Source organism: Camelus ferus, chromosome 1 (assembly GCF_009834535.1).
Source record: "Camelus ferus isolate YT-003-E chromosome 1, BCGSAC_Cfer_1.0, whole genome shotgun sequence".
NCBI lineage: Eukaryota > Metazoa > Chordata > Mammalia > Artiodactyla > Camelidae > Camelus > Camelus ferus.
Genome location: NC_045696.1, coordinates 213393 through 235099, shown reverse-complemented (window position 1 = coordinate 235099; position 21707 = coordinate 213393). Strand labels below are relative to the sequence as shown.

General features: G+C 44.2%; 2 protein-coding genes across 5 annotated transcripts in view; one reads left to right on the top strand and one right to left on the bottom strand.

The window, feature by feature from the left end:
• PRMT2 (protein arginine methyltransferase 2) overlaps window positions 1-21707 on the top strand; it is a 31137-nt gene continuing 9430 nt past the window's right edge. For 2 of the 4 annotated variants that reach the window (XM_032485339.1, XM_032485283.1), the window contains exons 1-6: window positions 1-156; window positions 1702-1798; window positions 9836-9943; window positions 10576-10758; window positions 14334-14495; window positions 15415-15579. In XM_032485339.1, coding sequence (XP_032341230.1) covers window positions 1760-1798; window positions 9836-9943; window positions 10576-10758; window positions 14334-14495; window positions 15415-15579 — 657 coding nt within the window. In that variant the 5' untranslated portion in view covers window positions 1-156; window positions 1702-1759. Of the gene's footprint in view, window positions 157-1698; window positions 1799-9835; window positions 9944-10575; window positions 10759-14333; window positions 14565-15414; window positions 15580-21707 lie in introns of all 4 variants that reach the window. The other 2 variants (XM_032485144.1, XM_032485217.1) reach the window with 2 other exon arrangements.
• Window positions 859-1665, bottom strand: LOC102513367 (60S ribosomal protein L39-like). Its single transcript, XM_032485416.1, has one exon. It carries the CDS (start codon window positions 1502-1504, stop codon window positions 1349-1351), a length of 156 nt encoding a protein of 51 aa, XP_032341307.1. The 5' UTR covers window positions 1505-1665; the 3' UTR covers window positions 859-1348.

Below are 21707 nucleotides of genomic sequence, written 5' to 3'. Positions count from 1 at the left end.
CGCGGAGCTGGTTCCAAGGCGGGGTCTTTAACGCGGACAAGGGGCGCACAGCGCGCGTGCGCGGGCCGAGGGCGGTGGCTCGGGCTCTTGGTGGGTGCTGTCTCCCCCTTCGCACCAGCGGTGTGGACGAGAACCCAGCGGAGAAACGTGACTGAGGTAGGTTTCCGTGGGCAGCTCGGACATCTAGACGTGCCAAGTGAGAGGTGTTCGCCCGGCGTGTGCATCAGTAGGCGGACCCAGGCCGCCGCCCCTTCCGAACCCTACCGGCGCCTTCCGGCCTCTGTGCGGTCCGGGAGCTCGGCGCCCCGCCCCGACCAGGGCCGCGCCCTTCCCCAGCCACGCCCGCGGCGCGGCTCCCACCGCCCCCGCCACGCCCACAGGCCCCGCCCCTCCTGAGCCCCGCCCATTTCCCGTCTCCGCGCGTCCTTGGCGTCGGGCCCTCTGGCCTCCGCCCCGAGCGTGTATCACACTCCGTTTCCTCCTTGCCCCTTCTACTCGGGCATCACGCGCCGCATCGCCCTTCATCCTCCCTTCCTTCGTTTCTCCCCGAACCCGCCCGGCTAGCCACCGGCCCTTCTAAATCCTGGGTCCTCTCCCCGCTCCCTGTCCCATTCCCACCCGTCAGCCGAGCTCCGCCCCGTCCGGGCCCCACCGCTCTGTCCCTGGCTCACCCACTGGTCGAGTCCCATCTTTGCTTCAATGCAGTATTTTCCAGTGAAAATGCAATGTATATGTATTAGTATTTGCAATTAAACGTCACAAAACAAGTACTAGGTCTTCATTGATAAGTGAAGCACGTATTTAAATAACTACTGTGTAACTGAGAAAACACATTCATCTTAGAGCATAGTAGGAATTACACTGTCACTGGAAAAATGAGAATGAGAATGAGAAGAAAAGCCTCTGAAAGAGGCAGACCTTGGTTCCTGTTAGTGGAAACACCATAAAGCCCCAGGTAGGAAATTTTAATTGGAGTTAAAGCTGTTATGGTTCCAAGGAAAGAATTGGCATCAATTTATTAAATTGATTTTAAAAAATCAACCCAGTGATCTAACAGAAAGTGACAGGCTTTGCCAGTGAGTATGATTAACACTTTGCAGACTAGTTACGAAAATATATACTGTTTGGAGTTCATCAGTTTTAAATGCTTTCAACTGTTTTTTTTTTCCCCCAACAAAAAGTCTCAAACATTTATTACTGAGCCAAAGCACTAGTGCAGAAACACTGACACAGAGAAAAATCATTTTCCCAGTTAAACACACCCAGCCATTCAGACAGAGTGATTTGGGAAGATGCACGTGACCTTGACACAGCATAAACTTGGGTGCCACCTCATGTGTGAGGCTCATTATAGACCCCACTTGGTTCTTCTCCAGTGTCTTCTCTTGGAGTTGTACCTGATTTTACTTCTGGTTTTCATTTGGACCCATTGGGGAGTGGGACGATTCTGCTTTTGTTTCTTGACCAGGAATCTCCTGGTCCTGAAAGTCTTAAGAGGAGACATGGCCAGGAGCAAATTCAGCCGCACGTCTTCGGTTGGTTGTGTAAAGAACTGCGTTTATAAATTTCATTTCTGTTCGTTCTTTACATGTTTTACTTCCATTTGGCAGAGGACCTTTCCCATGGACCTTAGAAGTTATGTGAACTTAGTTATCATGCAATGTAACAAGCATTTTCTCATTTTCCCTCTTTTAAAAGCAGAAATGGAGAGGGAAATGGAAGGTTAAAGCAGCAGCTATGCGCAGATCCCAGGGGAAGGATGGCAACACCAGGTGACTGCCCCGGAAGTGAGCTGCAGGTAATTTTGGTTCTGCTGTGTAAGGACTTGTATTTAAAGACCCGACCATTTCAGAGAGCTGAACTTAGCCCAGGGTGATGGTGCTTTACTTGGACCTTGGAAGGTGGCCACCAATGAGGGAATGCTTAACTAGAGGAAATGCACTGTTTGTAAGGTCACAAGTGACACTGTGATTTGGGCGTTGTAAACACCTCCCAGGATTCTGGAGTTCCATGTTTGGTACTTGAGCTGGTGAAGAAAGCATATTTTTTTAGTTGTTTAAAAATGTCCCAGACATAATATGTTATGGACAGCTTGGACACATTAGAAAATATTTATGTATTCATACTGCTTTTCTGCCAGGGACACATATAATTTCATTTAAGTTAACAGTAAAAAAAAAGTCACCTTAAATTTCAAGGAGTGTTGATTATATAAAATTAAAAAGCAAGTGAATAATAAATAATGTTTTTTTAAAAATCAAACATTTTTGTGTCTGTGATATCAATTTTAACATTTTTTTCTTTTCATTCTAATGATTATTCTAAATTCATTTGAGTTTTTATATATAGAAATTTTGTTTGTAGTTGGGTCATTTTATTAATCTTTTTAAAAATTAATCATTAAAAGTTTTGATTTTATGGATGGTTCATTTTTATTTTGGGAAAGTAAAAAATATAGGAACATTTACAGAATAATATTGTAAACATCAAGTATGTATTACACAGAAGTGAAAACTTGTTAACATTTTGTCATATTTGCTTCAGAGTGTCTGCTTGTGTGTGTGTATATGTATGTATATGAATAACCGAACCGTGAGTAAAGTTTGTTCCCCACCCGTTCCTAGTCTTCCTCTGTCTCCACAGGCAAACTCTGCGGTGAACTGTGACACTAGAATGACAATATGCTTCCTAGAATTTACCTAAGTGGTGGCACGGAGTGTGTGTCCTCTGTAGCCGGCCTTTTCCACCGACGTTAGTTTTGAGGGATTTGTCCTTAATGTATGTGTAGAGCTGGCTCAGTCCTGAAGGATGGTCCTGTAGCATAGTCTTTATGTGAATGTATCCCATTCACAGAAGGTATGTAGGTCGGTTCAGTCTTACTGCTAGGCAGTGGATGTGTACCACATTTCATCTCTCTCCCTTTTGTGGGACACTTCCATTGTTTCTGGTTTTCCTTTGTTTCAGACAGTGCTGTCCTGCTGTGTGTCTCCTTGCGCACGTGTGCTCCAGGGTGTCTGCCAGTAATGCCACTGTGGGCTGGAAGGCATTACGTATTTTCAGTTTTACTCGGTAATGATCACTTGTTCTCCCAGGTGGCTTTCCCAGGAGCCCCGAGTACTTCCTAACCCTTGAGAGCATCAGGCTTTTTGATTTCGGTTGGTCTGATGGGTTAGAAATGGTGTCTTGTCATTTTAGTTTTCCTGATTACTTACAAGTCACGGTAGTGTTGTTCATCCTGGCAGTGGCACCCTCTGCTGCAGAAGAGATGCCTGACGGTCACAATTTGTGTTTTATCTTTTGGGTTGTTACCAATTTTGTGTTTTAAAAGAAACCTTTGTTTTACTTTCTCTTTGTTCCTCTGTTTTCTGTTTCATTGATTTCTGCTTTTATTTCCTTTATTCTATTCTATTTGGGTTTAATTTTCTCTTTTCATAGCATCTTGAGATGGAAGCTTGGGTCACTGATTTTAAACCTTTCTTTTCCAATGTGTGTCTTTAAAGCTGTAACTTTCCTTCTAATCACCATTTAGCTGCACCTCAGACATTTGAATTCACTGTATTTTTATTAGTGTTGAGGTAAAGTACTTTCTAATATATCACGATGGAAATTAGAAATTTTCTGGGCTATTCAGAAGTGTGTTGCTTGATTTCCAAACATTTGGGACATTTTATATTTTTGTTACTTAATTTTGGTTTGATCATGTTTGGTCAAAAAATATACCATTTCAGTCTTTGGAAATGTATTCAGGCCTGCTTTTCGGCCTGGTTGGCGGGCTGTTTGGTGGATGTTCCACGTGCACTTGGGAGACTATGTCTTCTGCAGTTGTTGGGTTTAGTGTTCAACGTCATTATGGTCAGATGGGTTATTGGTACTGCTAGGATCTCTATATCCTGTCTGATATTTTGTCCATTTGGTCTGTCAATTACTGAGAGGTCTGAGCTTCAGAAATCTCTATGGTGATTGTGGATTTGTCTATTTTTTTTGCTTATTTCCTTTTGGATTTATCACTTTTTGCTTCATGATATTTTGAATCTCTATTATTTGGTACATATAATTAGAATAGTTTCTGTTTTCTAGATTAATTGACCCTTTCATTTTTATGAAATCTCTCTTTTTACTGATTAATACTTCATGCTTTGTCTATATTAATATGGCTGTACCAGCTTTCTTTTTTTATTTTTTATTTTTACTTTTTGTACAGTTTTTAAACGTTTTACTCCATTTGCATTGACTGTATCCCCATGTTGTACGATACATGCCTGTAGCCTGCCTTACACCCAGCACTTTGTGCCTCCCCCTCCTCAGCCCCTGTACTGTCCCTGTCCCTGCACTGGTAACCACTAGTTCCTTTATATCTGTGAGCCTGCTTGTTTTCTGTTATATTCATTATTATTATTATTTTTTTAAGACTCCACATGTAAGTGATATCATACAGTGTTTGTCTTTCTCTGACTTATTTCACTTAGTATAATGCTCTCCAAGTCCACCCATGTTGCTGCAAATGGCAAAATTTTCATTCTTTTTTATGGCTGGGTAGTATTCCATTGTGTTTGTACCACATCTTCTGTGTCCATTCATCTGTTGATGGACAATTAGATTGTTTCTATATTTTGGCAATTGTAAATATTGTTGCTATGAACATTGGAGTGCATCTATCTTTTTGAATTAGTGTTTTTGTTTTTTTCAGATATACACCCAGGAGTAGAATTGCTAGGTCATATGGTGGTTCTATTTTTAGTATTTTGAGAAACTTCCATACTGTTTTCCACAGTGATTGCACCATTTACATTTCCACCAACAGTGCATAGTGGTTCCCTTTCCTCCACATCCTCGCCAGCATTTGTTGTTTGTATTCTTTTTGATCATGGCCATTCTAACAGGTATGAGGTGATATCTTATTGTGGTTTTGATCTGTATTTCCCTGATAATTAGCAGTGTTGAGCATCTTTTCATGTGCCTGTTGGCCATCTGCATTTCCTTTTTGGAAAAATGTCTATTCAGGTCTTCTGTCCATTTTTTAATTGGGTTGTTTGCTTGTTTGATGTTAAGTTGTATGGGCTGTTTATATATGTTGGATAGTAATTTCCTTATCATGTTCCAGTTTTCTTGTGGTTAATGTTTCATGGTGCACATACACATATACCTATATTCTCAACTTATCTAACTCCTCATATCTAAAGTCTTCCTCTTGTAAAGAGCCCATGGTTGTTTCTTTTTTTTCCCGTCAGGTAATTTTTGCCCTTAAATTGGAGTATTCAGTCCATTAACATTGACACAATGAGTCTAACATCCTGCTGTTTGTTTCTGTTTGTCACATTTCTTCTTTGTCCCTTTCTCCATTCTTGCCTTCTTTTAGATTTATAAAATATCTTCTATAATTCTATATTATCTCCTCTATTGGCTTTGTAGCTGTACCTTTTTATATTATTCTAGTGGTTACCCAGGAAATCGTGATACGCATCCTTAACCTATTCCAGTTTTTTTTTTTTTGACAACTTCACAGTGTAAGTATCCTCTAAATTAATTCCATTTGCCAGCCCCATATTTTTACTGCACATATTTTTAAATTTACATATATGTACTGTTCATTGTGTCTAAGAACGTTTAGAGCTTTAGCTTTTTAAGCTTACATAGTTATCAAAGGAATAAAGCCAACCACAAAATAAGAATTCATTCAGAAAGATACATATACCCTGCTACTAAGAGCAAGATTATTTATAATTACCAAGATATGGCAGCATCCTAAGTGCACATCAATAGTTGAATAGAGAATGAAGATGCAGCACATGTGTATGTAATGGAATACAATTCACCCATAAGAAAGAAGGATACTTTGCCATTTGTGGCCCTTCATTCATTCACTTTTTCTTTTTCACTTCAAAAACCAGAATTTTATAACTGGCAGAGACGTTTCCGTTACATCAAAAACAACAGAATACCTAGAAATAAACCCAGCCAAGGAGGTTACCTATGCTCCAAAAACCAAAATGACACAAAGAAATGGAAAGCTTTCTTGTGCTCTTGGATTGGAAGAATCAACACTATCAAAATGGCCACACTGCCCAAAGCAATCCAGACCCAACGCAACCCCCACCAAAATACTCAACGACACTCCTCACAGAACTAGAACAAACAATTCCAGAATTTATAAGGAACCACAAAAGACCCCCAACAGCCAAAGCAATCTTATGTTGATCTCTCTTTTTGTTTTCTCTTTCTTCTTTCTGTTCTCTTTTCTTGTGGTTTGATGACTTAGAGAAGGTCCTTCAACATTTGTTGTAAAGCTGGCTTGGTGGTGCTGAAATCTTGTAGCTTTTGTTTATCTGTGAAGCTTTTGATTTCTCCCTCAAGTCTGAAGGAGAGCCTTGCTGGACAGAGTGTTCTTGGCTGTAGGTTTCCCCCTTGCATCACTTTAAATATACCGTGCCACTCCCTTCTGGCCTGCAGAGTTTCTGCTGAAAATTCAGCTGATAACCTTGTGGGAGTTCCCTTGTATGTTATTTGTTGCTTTTCTCTTGCTAATTTTAAATATTTTCTCCTTATTCTTAATTGCTGTCAGTTTGATGACTGTGTGCCTTGGTATGCTCCTCTTTGAGCTGATCCTGTGTGGAAATCTCTGCGCTTCCAGGACTTGGGTGACTGTTTCCTTTCCCAAGCTGGGGAAGTTTTCGGTTATTATCTCTCCAAAAATTTTCTCAGGTCCTTTCTTCTCTTTCTGGGACCCCTATGATCTGAATATTAGTGCGCTTCATGTTGTTCTAGAGTTCTCTTAAATTATCCTCATTCCTTTTTTTCTTTTTTTCTTTTTTCTGTTCTGCAGCAGTGATTTCTGCTAGTCTGTCTTCCAGCTCACTGATCTGTTCTTCTGCCTCATTTAGTCTGTTCTTGGTTCCTTCTGGTGTGTTGTCCCTTTCAGTGATTTTATTCTTCAGCTCTGTTTGAGTATTCTTTATATTTTCCAACTCTGCTAAAAACTTCACTCTGTGCGTCTATACTCCTCTTGAGTTCTCTGAACATCTTGGCCATCATTACTTTAAACTCTTTCTCGGATGAATTACCTATCTCCTCATCACTTATTTCTTCTTCTGGGATTTTAGCTTGTGCCTTGGCCTGGGAGATACTCCTCTGCCACCTCATATTGTCTGTCTTTCTGTGTGTTTGTGGATTTCCTTCCACAGGCTTTGGGATTATTATTTTCTTATTTCTAGTATCTGCCCCTGGTGGATGAGGCTGGACTAGAGGCTTATGCAGGTTTTCTGACAGGAGGAGCCAGCGCCTGCCCACTGCTGGGTGAAGCTTGGTCCTGGACCTCTAGTGGGTAGGGCTGTGTCTAGAGGCCTCTGTGGCTCAGGAAGTCTGCTGATGGGTGGGGCTGTGTTCCCACTCTATATTGTTTGGCCTGAGGCTTCTCTACAGGCTGTTGAGTGGGGCTTGGTCTTGGTGCTGATGATCCAGTCAAGATCCTCAGCCTCCAGGAAAGCTCATGTAGATGAACACTCCTGGAATGTCCGCCACCAGCTTTTATGTCCCCTGAGTGAGCCGCAGCCGTCCCCCACGTCCCCAGGAGACCCTCCAAATCCAGCAGGCAGGTCTGGCTCAGGTTCCTGTGAAATCACTGCCTGTGCCCTTGGACCTGATGCACGTGAGTTTCCGTGTATGTTTCCCAAGCGAATGGAGTCTCTGTTTCCCCCTAGTCCCATGAGGCTCCCAGAGCCAAGCCCCACTGGCCTTCAAAACCAGATGTCCTGGGGTCTCCTTCTCTTCCCAATGCTGGAACCCGGGCTGGGGAGCCTGACTTGGGGTCAGAACTCTCACTCCTGTGGGAGGGCCTCTGCGACTAAACTGTTCTTCCGCTTGTGGATCGCCCACTCTGGGGTATGGGGCCCAATTATATCGTGAGCACAGCCCTCCTACTGTCCTGCTGTGGTTCCCTCTCTATGTTTCCATTCGCAGAAGATCTTTTTTGCTAGGTTCTAGTCTTTTTTCAATGGTTGTTTAGCATTCAGTTGTGGTTTCGTTGTAATGGCGAGGAGAGGCAAGCTTGTGGTCCTGCCACTCTGCCATCTTGACCAGAAATTACCAGTCCCATTTTTGTCCTATTGTTGTAACATATTTCACTTCCATATATGTTATAAACCCCACAATTGATTATTATTGTTTCTCTATACTATAAGAAGTCTTTTTTATAAAATGTAAGTAATAGTGTTACCCACATATTTACCTTTTCTGTGGACTTTGCACCTGTCACTCTGGCAAGCATTAAAGACAGTTACTCCGTGCACTGCAGGTGAGGCGTGAAGTGCTGCACCCTTTATGGGAAGAATCTGACAAAGGTGTGAAAGAGAGCCATGCTCCTGTTTCAGCCCCGTCAGACTATCCCATAGAGGGTCAGGGGTAGGGGTGAGCGGGTGACGATGTTGGGGAGCAGGGACAGGGTCGAGGCTGATTTGAAAGGAGTCAGAGGATACAAACAAGCAGCTGTTAAAGTGAAGAAGATGACAGCAGGTACTTAAAGATGTGTTTGACCTCCTTAATAACCAGAGAGATGATTTCTCCTCATCTGTTGGCAGGGTTGCCATGGTGATGTCTATTGCTGACGAGGGTGCAGGAACGTCAGGGCTTCCGCTCCTGCTGTCCATCCCGCTCACATGTAGGGGTGACTGTCCACCCTCCAGGAAGCAGCTGGTGGGGGACTCAAAACCCACAAAAGACCTCGATCCGTTAGTTTCACACTCAGGATTTTATCCCAAGAAAGTTATCAGGGACTGACTGATTAATATTAAAGTGAGTTTATCTCAACACAATTTATAATAGTAAAACCTGAAAATAGTCTTAAGTATCCAAAACTGGGAGGTTTGTTAAGTAAGTTAAAGTAATTTATAGGATGAAATACTATCAGATACTTAAGATGTGTTTAGAAGTATCTTTCAGAATGAGGAAAAATGTTCAGAAAAGTGGAAGACGTGTCATTAGGCAGAATTGTGTGACCCCAGCAAACCCTGTGTAAGGGGTGTCGTGTGTACTGAAGAAAGCCTGAAATACTGTCGTGTTATCATATCACCAGCGTTTATCTGACCAATGAGTGAGACTACAGATGGTTTTAATTTTCCTGTGTGCTCTTGTGCTTTCGCACATTTTCTAAAGTGAACATGAGTGATGTCTGTGTTTAGGAAGATCTGTTTACATGTGTGTTTGGGGGTGGGGCTCTGGGTTCGGCTCCAAGGTGACTTCCCGCAGGCCCGTTCTGACGTGAAGCGGTTGGGCCGTGGCCCCAGGGTGTGAGGCGCCTCTTCTGGGCCCTGGGCGGCCCATGTCAGCGGCGGGGCTATCCACGGGCCACCCCGGCAGCACTCTGTAGGCCTTGGCACGCCACCTAGCTCTACCCTGGGTCTGACGAGGCCCCTGCCTCCTGGGCTGGTCATCAGTCTGAGGAAGCGCTGCTGTGACCGCGTCTGTTACTGAGTAGACGCTCAAGAGTGCCTCTTCCTGGTTTATTTTCCTGACGTTCTCAAACCATCTTGCGCTAGAGACGGAGAGTCAAGATGGAGGGAGGGTGTGATCCCTTGACTCTGCTGGTGAAGATGACCTGAAATGTTTGTGCAATACAGACGTGGTCACGTGGACTTGATGTGAAACCGTACCGATGACCTAGAGCCAGAAAACAGAGAGACTGAGAGAGACTGGGGGAGAGAGAGAGACAGAGACAGAGACTGGTGGAGACCCGAGGAGAGAGAGAGAGACAGACAGACAGAGACAGAGACAGCGGAGTGGGGAGGGAGAGGGAGACGGCGTGTGGGAGCCCACAGTCATCTCCTGTCCCCCTCAATCTGAGCAGGAGGGGGAGGACCCTGTGGAGCCGGGCGAGGAGGAGCACCCCCAGGGGACCGAGTGCCTGGAGGAGTTCGTGGCCATCGCGGACTATTCTGCCACCGACGAGACGCAGGTAGCCGTGTGGGCCATGCCTTAGGGCTCAGCATGTTCAGTGACAGAATTAGACGTAAGTTTTGCAGAAGTTGTACCAGATTTAAAGAAAGAAGTGTTCAGGTACTTAGAGCCACCCGGAACCTGTGAGTGACTCTCCCAGCCTAGCATATTCGGATCCAGGCCTGATGTGGAAGACCCGGGGTGAGGAAGGGGAGGAGGGAGTTTCTGCTCGGAAACCCTTATTTAGAAGCTGTTCTAGTCAATGAGAAATTGGGTGTGAAATAAAAGTATCTGCTTGAATGTAGCTTTCTCTGCTTTGTAACAGAAATGTCTTAGTGTGAACCCCAGTTACCACCTGGTTACGGTGGAGGGGCTGTTAGAAATTCTGTTCTGAGAAATTTAAGCTGTTTGAAAATGTTAAATCTTTTTAAAAAATGAATTAAGCTACGCTTTTGTTTCATGTAGATGTTCCACAAAAATCTCTACATCCTAGAATCATGTTTGTAAACTCAGTTGGTGTCATTACCCATTGACTCCTTTTTGGAATCACAGTGATTTGGGCCCCAGTGATGGGGGATTTCTCCCTGAACTGTAACTGAGATGCCAACTACAGGTCATCCTTTAATTTTCACTTCCGTATGTGTTTTGTAGCTCAGCTTTTTGAGAGGAGAGAAGATCCTCATCCTGAGACAGACCACTGCAGACTGGTGGTGGGGCGAGCGGGCCGGCTGCTGCGGGTACATCCCAGCGAACCACCTGGGGAAGTGTCTGGAGGACTGGGGCCCCGAGGACTCCTGGCAGGACGAGGAATACTTCGGCAGCTACGGGACCCTGGTACTGCCCCTACCCTGTCCAGCTGGCCGCGGCAGCTGCTTCTCCCCAGTTGTAGGTTCTCACTGTAAAAAATAATTTCTGGGCTGCTCACCGCTCGGAGCAGGCCCCTCCCTGCTGTCCAAGTGCCGAAGCAGCTGTAAAAATCAAGTGAGCAGGGCTGTGCTCCTACAAACCTCACCTGTAGACACTGAAATCTGCATTTCATAGGATTTTCAAGTGTCACATTCTTCTTTTGATTTTTAAAAACCATCAAAAATATGTAAACGCTGTTCTTAGCTTGCAAGCCATACAGAGCAGATGGTGGGCTGGACTGGCCCACGGGCTGTAACGTGCTGACCCCTGTTTAGAGATACTATATTAGTGCTGGGATTATGAACTTTTCTCAATATTTTTTTTAAAAGTAATAAATTTTACTTAAAAAACAAATTACAAAAAAGTTGCACGAGTCAACAGTAGTGTGTATGACAAGTAGCTCATTGGTTTGTGTTTCTGTCTGGGTAAAGACCCCCAGCCCCGCGGTCTGCGCAGCCCCTGTTTATACTTTAAAGCAGATAAAGCAGATGCTTGCACGACGCATGTTGCAGCTAGAGTGTTGAGCGAAAGAAGCAAGACATCAGAGGGTATCTTACATTTGATTCAATCATGTCAGTGAGACAGCAGCATTAAAAGGTATTGTTACGAACATTTATGTGAAACTCTAGTCAGGGACATGGCTCCCTTGAGGATGTGGGTGGTGGTGCCTGGAAAGAGAGGGTCCGTGTTCAGCGGGTCCAGGTGGGAAGGACCGGGTGCCGGCAGGGTTCTGGGATTGGCTGCTAGAGAGTTTGCGATGTAGCTATGTTGGATAAGCTCCGCAGGCACTGTTTAATGTACATTTTGTGGACATGTCATATTTCACAATTAAAAACATTAAAGTAAATGAGAAAGCACTGACTGTGTACACGGTTAACAGTTTCCATCTGTTAAGAAAGACGTAATGGGAACCCAGGGTCTGTCTCCTCGCTCTGCTCTTAGAGACTCCTTTCAGCAGGTGTTCTACCAAGTCTGCGCTGTATCTGTTTTGTTCTCTTAAATTCATAGGGAAAGATGTTTCTGCACACGCTTTTCACCTTGCTCTTCCCATGAAGCTGTAATTACTGTGGGCTCTTCCTTACAACAGCTGCAGAGTATTGTGTTGATTTCAAAAGGCCCGTATTTGCTTATTTAATGGCTTTTTATCATGACCAGCGAGGCTGTGAGGGATGCCCTCCTGCACAGATCCCGCTAAGCCTTTGCTAGAGTTTCCTGGGTAAATTCAAGGGGTGTGTTATGTGTTTTTACTTGGGTGGGTCTTGCCGAATCGCCCTCCAGAAAGATCCACTGATTCTACACCTACCAATGGCGTGAGACTGCATATTTCATGACCACAAGCCATCACAGTGAGAAAAGATTTCCAGTCTTAAAGGTGAAAAGGTGTCACGATTTTGATTTCCATTTTGTAACGAGAGGTTGATGGTTTGTCGAATTTGATGGGTCTTTTGCATCTTGCTTTCTTGGTGAGCTTTCATATAATTTGGTTTCTGTCAGTTTATGTGTTAAATAGGCAATTTCGCTTGTATTTGTGGTCTGTGTCACTCCTAAAGAGTTTGCCACTCTTTTTCCCCTGTGGAACCTTTTTTCTTTATGTGGTCTAATCTATCCTTTGTTTTTTAAAATAGCTTTTGGGTTTTGCATCCTACTTTCAAGGCCTTTTTCACTCCAAGATTATAAATTTCCATGCATTCTTTTAGAACTTTTATGATCCCATTTTTAGCAGTGAAATGTTTGAATCAATCTGGAATTTACTTGCTGTAAAGAATAAGGAAAACTTCTGACTTAATTTCCCCACACGTGTCCAGCTGTTGCAGTGATTGGATCGTCTTCCTTTTCTGTGTGGCACAAAGTGCACACCTGTCGTATGTTAAGTCTCTGCGGTCTGTTCTGGGGTCTCTGTTGTTCCGCTGGTCGTTTGTTTCTTCTGCGGCGCGTTCCAGATACCTCTCATCACTGCAGCTTTTCAACAGCTGGAAGACTGAGGCCTCTGGCAGTTCTCCTATTTTTCAGCAGTTTCCTGGCTAGCCTTGTCTGTTTATTTTTTTTTAAGTAATTTTATTGTCTTTTTCAGTGCTTCCCCCCCCCCCCCCCCCCGCCAAGTTGGTTTGCCTTTTACCGTGTTGCAGAGAAAGAGCGTTAATTTAGGGAGAAGTGACAACACACCGACTCTCCTCATTTCTTAAGCCTTACGTTATGTCTCTCAGAGTTTCAAGGTTTTGCTCAAACAGGGTTTGTGTACTTCTAGTTAAATCTGTTCCTGGGTACTCTTGTGTATTATCGTGAGTGGCAGGGTGAAGTGTTCTTCCAGCTCAGTGGGGTTAAGCTGGTTGACGGTGTTGTTCACGTCTGTGTCTCTACTGATCTCCTTCCACCGACGACTGAGAGACGGGTGCTACGTCTCTGACGGTAGTTGTGAACTTGTCCATTTCTTGTTGCATTCCTGGTAGCTTTTCTTTATGTATTTGGAAGCCCTGTTATTAGATGCAGAACTGTTTGGAATGACCATGTCCTTTTGCTGAAGTGACTGCGTGTTATTAGGACCTGACGCTCTTCCTGGGAACACTCGTGCTCTGCCTGCATCCTGTCTGCCGTGTACACCGCCCTGCCAGCCTCCCCTCTGCCGGCGCCTCTGTGTTCTGGCTCTGACTTCCCGTCACGGTGGATGCTGCTGGTGGGATGGCTGGGTCTTACTCTGTCTACCCTCACAGCCCCGCTCTGTCCATCTTTTGAGGAGCCATGTGGGCTTGTGAGGGCCGTGCAGACCTTCTGTTTGTGCTAATGCAGCTTGAGACCCGTGGAGTGGGGCATGGGGACGGAGCGGTGGGTGCACCGCTGTCGGCAGCCGGGGCTCTGACCACCTGCTGTGGCTTTGCGAAGCATCTGGGGACTGGCCCGATTCCCACGGGGTGTGCCCTCAGATTTTGGGGTTTCCCCTGGACGTGGCTGGGGTCCCTTAGCTCACCCCCAAGGGTCAGTGGGTTATCACCTCCCTCCAGAGCTGCAGTTTCTGCTCCCCAAGCCAGTGAAGGGCAGTTTATGTGAGAGGACTCCTGGGCGCTGCGTGAGGAGGACCCTCGTAGGGCCCTGGGCGCCCCTCCCGGGCTCATCCTGTTCTCCCCTGGGGGATCTTGGCCAGGCTGTGTCTGGTTGGGAAAGTGGCAGTGCCTCCTGTCTCAGGTGGGAGCGGTGGCCAGCAGGGCGACAGCCACACTGCCTCCGCGGTCCACACCTGCTTCTCTGCCTGCCTGGCTCTTGGGGCGTGGGTACAGGGAGAACTACTGGTAGGATTCTGGAAACTCCCATCTCATTCATTCACTGTCCACTCTTACTTGTATCTGTTGGCATATTTTGGTCTTTGGATTTTTTAAACCTCTTTGTTGCCCTCATTTTTACGTGTGTGGTGTTGGGGTTAGGGGTTGAGTCAGGCTCTAGCCTCCGTCTTAAGCCAGAGCTTGCCGCCGCTCTGACTACAGGCAATGGTTCTTCATGTGCATCTTCCCCAGAAACTTCACTTGGAGATGTTGGCAGACCAGCCGCGAACGACTAAATACCACAGTGTCATCCTGCAGAACAGAGAGGCCCTGAGAGATAAAGTGATTCTGGATGTTGGCTGTGGAACCGGGATCATCAGCCTCTTCTGTGCACATTATGCTCGGCCCAAAGCGGTGAGTAGGCGGCAGCTGCCCTCTGAGCCGGATCCTGGCGAGGGTTCCACCGTGTACCAGGCCTTGCAGGTGAGCCAGGTGGCGTGTCTTGTGGGCTGAGCCCTCCAGGGCCTGGGCTGTGGGTTTAATGAGCTGCAAATAGTGCAGAGTGGAACAGGATAGGACAGAAAATCTGAGTGAGGCACGTCTGGAGGGATGTGTCTGTGAAACGTTTGTTTCAGGGACTCGAGGAAACGTGTGTGTCCACGTGTCTGGGCCATGCCACCCACAGATCACTGTCCCAGTGCCTGGGCCGCCCTGGCGGTGACCGCCTGGCAGGGACAGGACGGACCACCCTCCACAACTCATGCTGGGCCCCTGCCCTCCCTTGAAAGCCTGCTTGGGCCGTGCAAGGTGCAGCCTCCTGACGGCCCAACACTGGTGGATGAAACTCCTAGTTTACAGTGGGCCTGCGGCGCAGGGACCGGAGCCGGGCCATAGCTCTCAGGACCTTCTAGGAACCTGGATTTGTCGTTAGCCGCTGGTAGCCTGCAAGTACCTGGGCTCAGTCGAGTGCCAGGGACCTCCTGTGGCACTTACAGATGGCGTTGCTGCTTGCACGGGAGCCAGGCCGCTGGGCCTTCCCCCGCGCTCGGGGGTGGGCAGCCCGTGGATGCAGAGGCTCCTGCCCACCTGCAGCCCTGTGTCTGCGTTTTAGGCGGAAGGTGGAGTTAGGATTAGAGGCAGCTCCTTCCTGGGGCCCCTGTGGTGGGCGGCGCGGGGGGTCGGCTGCTGCCGTCCAGAACATGCCTCCGTTCTGCCGCTGTCATTTTCTCTGACGCTGATTCTGACTCAGGCGAGGTGACTCAGGCTTGGGCAGAGTGACAGCGGGCCTCAGCTTGGGGCCGGGATGCTCCAACAGTGCTTCTGTCACATGCAGGTGTACGCGGTGGAGGCCAGTGAGATGGCCCAGCACACAGGGCAGCTGGTCATGCAGAATGGCTTCGCTGACATCATCACCGTGTTCCAGCAGAAGGTGGAGGACGTGGTGCTGCCGGAGAAGGTGGATGTGCTGGTGTCTGAGTGGATGGGGACCTGCCTGCTGGTAAGGGGCCTGGGATAAGGTGTGGATGGCTGGGGGGCGGCAGAGACTGCTGGGGTGGCTGGTCTGGTCTCTGGAATCTTCACAAATCATGATTAATTTTGACTTTCTTCCTAAGGGATGTGTAATTGATTTCCTGTATGACCATTGGCTCAGTAGCTTGAATTTTTAACTGATTGAAAACACGCCTTTATGAGGAATCTAAGTCAAAGTTAATGCAACTTTCTTGTGAATGATTACATAAATTCTGTTCTCTCTGGGAACCTGTGGGTATCCAGTGTTTAATGTATTAGGCTGTTCTTTTAATACCAGCAAAGTCTTTGTCATGTGTCCCCAGCCTGGTCTCCCCTGTCCCTGCAGCCCCCAGTTAGTGTCTGTGAGGCTCGCCAAAGCCCGAGTTCTCCATCTTTCTTCCCCCGGTGTCACACGGGCAGGGTGGAGAGTTCTGGTTCTGCCCACCTCCCTGCACAGTGGCTTCTGGGCTCACAAACTCTGCTCCAAGGACAAGCGAGATGTGGGCGGGAGCCGGGCTGGCAGGAATGTGGGACCCTCCTAGGACCCTCAGTCCAACCCCCTTTCCTGCTCAGCATCTCAGGATCTGAGACCTTGTGGCAGAACAGCCCAACCTGGGCTTCAGTCTCTGTAAAAACCTAGAAAAACGGCGTCTGGGTGAAGTTGAGGGGAATGCCACCAGTGTTTCCAGCAAGAAACCTGTTTAAATCATAAGGGAGCAGTTTATGTGAATAATAGAATGTTGCCGCTGGCTTCTTACAGATTGCAGAGATTGAGGAAAATGACAGCAGTGACACTGGGTCTTGACTGTTGAAATTACGTTGTCTGGAAATAAAGTGTAAACAGACATGCTTATCTGTAATCTGGGGTGTAATCTGTGGATTCGTGAGATGACACACGGGAAAATAGAACTAACCACACCTTTAGTCATAAGGTGGTCATTGGCCTCTGCCCTGAAACACCAGTGTCCATTCACTAAATTTTAACTGGGCACCCTGGGGTGATGGGACCTGGGGAGCCAGACTGTGGACACCGAGGACAGGGGGACAGTGAGGACAACTGGGGTAGCGAGTCACTCAGGACGAGGTGTCTAGTCACATGATGCTGGGAGTCTGGTGGTTTTGTGCAGGCCAGGAGGGGCCCGTGTGGTGACTGTTGTCAGGCTAAGTGGTAGACGTGGTGACAGGAGGCTGGGCATCTGGCAGTGTCACAGCTTCATCAGCTGGACCACCCTCATCCTGTGCAGAGCCCTGCATCCCTGTGGCTGCCCTTCCTGTCCACTGCCTGTTCCCAGAGCTCAGACCTCCGGGCCCCAGTCTCCCACCTGTCTTCCTACTCTATGCTTGACATGTAGAAAGTTGGGAAACAAACCCAAATATATGTGCACTTAGTTTATAATAATAAGAGGTTTCCAATCATTGAGGTAAGGATATAGAATCCTTCAAAGATGGTGCCGAAGCAATTGATTATTTTGGAGAAAATGTTTTGATCCTTCCTCACACCATATGCTAAAATAAGTTCCAGATGGAACTGGATATATAGATTTAACCTTTTTTTTTTCCTAAAGAAAGAAACATAAAACAGGTGCTAAAAATTTGATCTGATGTTGGGATGGGAAGCTCTTTGTAAGAACAAAGCATGTAGAGAAGCTAGAGAATGTTTGATTTGTTTTTCAAGACCAGCACTACCCTAGTGTCAAAAGCAAAATTAGTGCAAAAAACATAACCTACAGACCAATAACACTCATGAACTAAGTGTAAGAATCCTCAGAACATTAGAAATTGAATCCAGCAATACATAAAAAGAATAATACACTGCTGCAAAGGAGAGATTATCTTCAGAATTCAAGGCTGGTTCAATATTTTAAAATCAGTCAATGTAATCCACCATATTAACAGTCTAAGGAAGAAAAATCACAGGGCTGTACCAATTAATGCACAAAAATTTTGACAAAATATTTGAACAATTTCTAATTTCTTTTTTAAAAATTCTTTTATTTGATTATTTTTTTTTTAACAGAGGTATGGGGATTGAACCCAGGACCTTGTGCATGCTAAGCACGTTCTCTGAGCTACACCCTCCCCATGATTTCTTTTTTGACCCATGTTATTTAGAAGTGTGTTTAATCTCCAAGTATTCTGGAATTTTCCACCTATCTGCTTTCTGTTACTGAATTCTAGTTTAATTCCGCTGTGGTATGAGGGGAGATGTTGTATGATTCCTCTCGTGAATTTTAAGATGTGTTCCTGTCACAGATCGGGGTCTGTCTGGGTGAATGTTCTGTGTGAGCCTGAGAATAGTGTGTGCCCTGCTGCTCCTGGATGAAATGGTCTGTAGGTGTCAGTTGTGTATGTTGCCTGATGGTGGTGGTCAGTGATTGCCTGCTGGATCTGACTGTTTCTGAGACAGGGCTTTCAGAGTCTCCAGCTTTGATAGTGGGAGACTGTTTCTCGCTGCAGTTGTATCACTCTCTGCCTCATACAGTTTGATGCTCTGTTGTTAGGTGCATACGTGTTAAGGACCACTAAGTCTTCCTGGAGAATTGACCCTTTGTCATTATGTGATGCCCCTCACTGTCCCTGATAACTTTTCTTGCTTTAAAGTCTGCTCTGTCTGAAGCTATTCCTGCTTTCTTAACATGGTGTATCTTCATCCACTTCCTTTTAATATACATGTGTCTTTATATTTCAAGTGGGTTTCTCATAGACAACATACAGTTGTTTTTTGATCCACTGTCTTAATTTGAGTATTTGGGCCATTGGAATTCAAAGTGATTATTGATACAGCTGGATTAATAGCTACCATATTAATTACTGTTTTCTCTGTTGCTCTTCTTTGTTCCTGTTTTCTTCTTCTCTTTTTCTGCTTTTTATGTTTCTGTTTCTGTGTGTGTGTTTAGCACCTAAAGATAGGGAATTTAATCAGCATGAATAAAGGGTGAATTAATTCAGTGCTCAGGCATATGTTGGTTTAGAGCCTGACATGATCACATGTTGATAAATGTAAACTTAAGATACGTATTTTCATAAATTGATGGACTATCCACTTTGCAAACCACTTCAAAGTTTAAAAAATTCTCAGTTGTAATCTCTCTCCTGAAGCTTACTTCATTTATCTGTTTATCTACCTGTGTATCTGTTTACGGTTTTATTGAGGTATAACTGACAAAATTGTGAGATATTTAACGGTACAGTATGATGATTCGATATCTGTGTACATTGTCAAAGGGTTGTCCCCATTGAGCTGATTAATATATCCATCACCTCACATATTTACCTTTTTTGTTGTTGTTAGAACATTTAAACTCTATTTTTTTTTTTAGCAGATTTCACTTATACAACACAGTGTTTTCAACCGTAGTCACCGTGGTATACGAATAGATCCTCATACCTTTTTCATCTTGTAACTAGAAGTTTGTACATTTTACCAACCTCTCCCTATTTCCTGCACCTCCTCAGCCCCTGGCGAGCACTTTTCTCCTGTTTCTATGAGTTCAGGTATTTTTTTAGATTCATTATATGACACCTGCAGTATTTGTCCAGCTTATGTCACTTAGCATAATGGCTTCTAGGTTCATCCATGTTGTTGCAAATGACAAGATTTTTTTTTCTTTTTAATGGCTGAATAATGCTCTGTTGTGTGTGTGAGTATATACATCACATTTCTTTATCTATTCATCTGTCAGTGGACATTTAGTTTTTTTCCGTAACTTGGCTTTTGTGCTAATGCTGCAGTGAAGATGGGAGTGCAGACGTTTCTGAGATACTGGTTTCCTTTCCTCTGGATATAAATCCAGATCTGGAATTGCTGGACTGTGGTTCTGGTTTTAATTTTTTGAGGAGCCCTATGGTGGCTGCACCAGTTTGCATTCCTGCTACCAATGGCTTTTCTCCACATCCTCTCCAGTTTTTGTCACTTGTCTTTTTGATAACAGACATCCTAACAGGTGCAAGGTGATATCTCACTATGGTTTCGATTGCTTTTCCCTGATGATTACTGATGTTGAGCACTTTTTCATGTACCTGTTGGCCATTTGTATGTCTTTGAAAAAATGGCTATTCAGGGCCTTTGTCCAGTTTAAATGGGGTTACTGTTGTTACTATTTTTGCTTCTGAGTTGTATGAATTCCTTGTATATTTTGGATGTTAATCCCTTATTAGATAGGTGTTTCACAGATACTGTCTCCCATTCTACAGTATATCTTCTCATTTTGCTGATGGTTTCCTTTGCTGTGCAAAAGCTTTTTAGTTTGATGTTGTCCCACTTGTTTATTTTTGCTTTTGTTGCCTTTGCTTTTTGTGTCTAATCCGTAAAATTATTGGCAAGACCTGTGTCTCAAGGAGCTTACCCCTCTTGGTTTCTTCTAGGAGTTTTATGATTTTAGGTATTATGTTCAAGTCCTTAATCCATTTTGGGTTGATTTTTGTGTATGGTGTATGATAGGGGTCCATATTTATTCTTTTGCAAGTGGTTATCCAGTTCTCCCAACACTGTTTTGAAGAGATTATTCTTTCCCCATTGTGTATTCTTGTTTTTTTTTGTTGAAAACTAATTAACCTTATATGCATGGGTTGATTTCTGGGCTCTCTGTTCTGTTCTGTTGATCTGTTCTGTGTATCTGTTTTTATGCTAGTACCATACTGTTTTGATTACTGTAGTTTGAAATCAGGAAGTGTGATGCCTCCAGATTTGTTCTTCTTTATCAAGATTACTTTGGTTATTTGGGGTCTTTTAGGTTCCCTACAGATTTTAGGATTGTTTTTTCTATTTATGTGAAAAATGCCATTGGAATTTTGATAGGGATTGCATTGTTTCTTTAGGTTGTTTTGGGTAGTCCAGACGTGTAAACAGTACTAATTCTTCCTATCCATGAACATGGGATATCTTTCCATTTGTTATGTCTTCTTCGGTTTCCTTCAATGTACAGATCTTCCACCCCCTTGGTTAAATTTATTCCTAGGTTTCATTCTTTTTGATGTAATTGTAAATGAGATTGTTTTCTTTCTTTTTTAAGTTGAAGTATAGTTGATTTACAATACTGTGTTAGTTTCAGATGTACAGCAAAGTGATTCAGTTATATATATATATATATTTTGTATATATATTCATTCTTTTTCAGATTCTTTTTCATTATAAGTTTTACAGGAGACTGAATATAGTTCCCTGTGCTATACATTAAATCCTTGTTTGTCTATTTTATATATAATAGTGCGTATCTACTAATTCAATTTTATCCCCCCCCCTTTTCTCTTTGGTAACCATAATTTTGTTTTCTGTGTCTGTGAGTCTGTTTCTGTTTTGTAAATATGTTCATTTGTATTACTTTTTAGATTCCACATGTAATGATATCATATAATGTTTGCCTTTCTCTGTCTGACTCACTTCACTTAGTATGATAATTTCTAGGTCCACCCATGTTGCTGCAAATGGCAATATTTTATTCTTTTTTATGGCTGAGAGTATTCCATTGTATATATACACCACATCTTCTTTGTCCAGTCATCTGTCGATGGACACTTAGGTTCCTTCCATATCTTGGCTATTGTAAATAGTGCTGTTATGAACATTGGGGTGCATGTATTGTCTCAAATTAGAGTTTTCATCTTTTTCAGATGTATGTCCAAGAGTAGGATTGTTGGATGATGTGATGACTCAATTTTTAGTTTCTAAGTTACCTCCATACTGTTTTCCACAGTGGCTGCACCAATTTACATTCCTACGAACAGCGTAGGAGGGCTCCCTTTTCTCCACACCTTCTTCAGCATTTATTATTTGTAGACTTTTTATTGATGGATGGCCATTCTGACCAATGTGAGGTGATAACCTCATTATAATTTTGATTTACATTTCTCCATCAATTACCAATGTTGAGCATCTTTTTGTGTGCCTGTTGGCCATCTGTGTGTCTTTGGAGAAATGTCTATAGGTTTTATGACTATTTTTTGATTGGGTTGTTTGTTGATACTGAGTTGTACAAACCGTTTTTATATTTTGGAAGTTACGCCTTTGTCAGTTGCATTGTTTGCATATATTTTCTCCAATTCTGTAGATTGTCTTTTTTTTTGTTTGTTTGTGTATGGTTTCCTTTGCTGTGCAAAAGCTTATGAATAAGTTTGATT

Excerpts from the sequence above, each read along its gene's own strand:
- LOC102513367 (XM_032485416.1), bottom strand. The coding sequence starts at position 1,504 with ATGTCTCCTCTTAAGACTTTCAGGACCAGGAGATTCCTGGTCAAGAAA.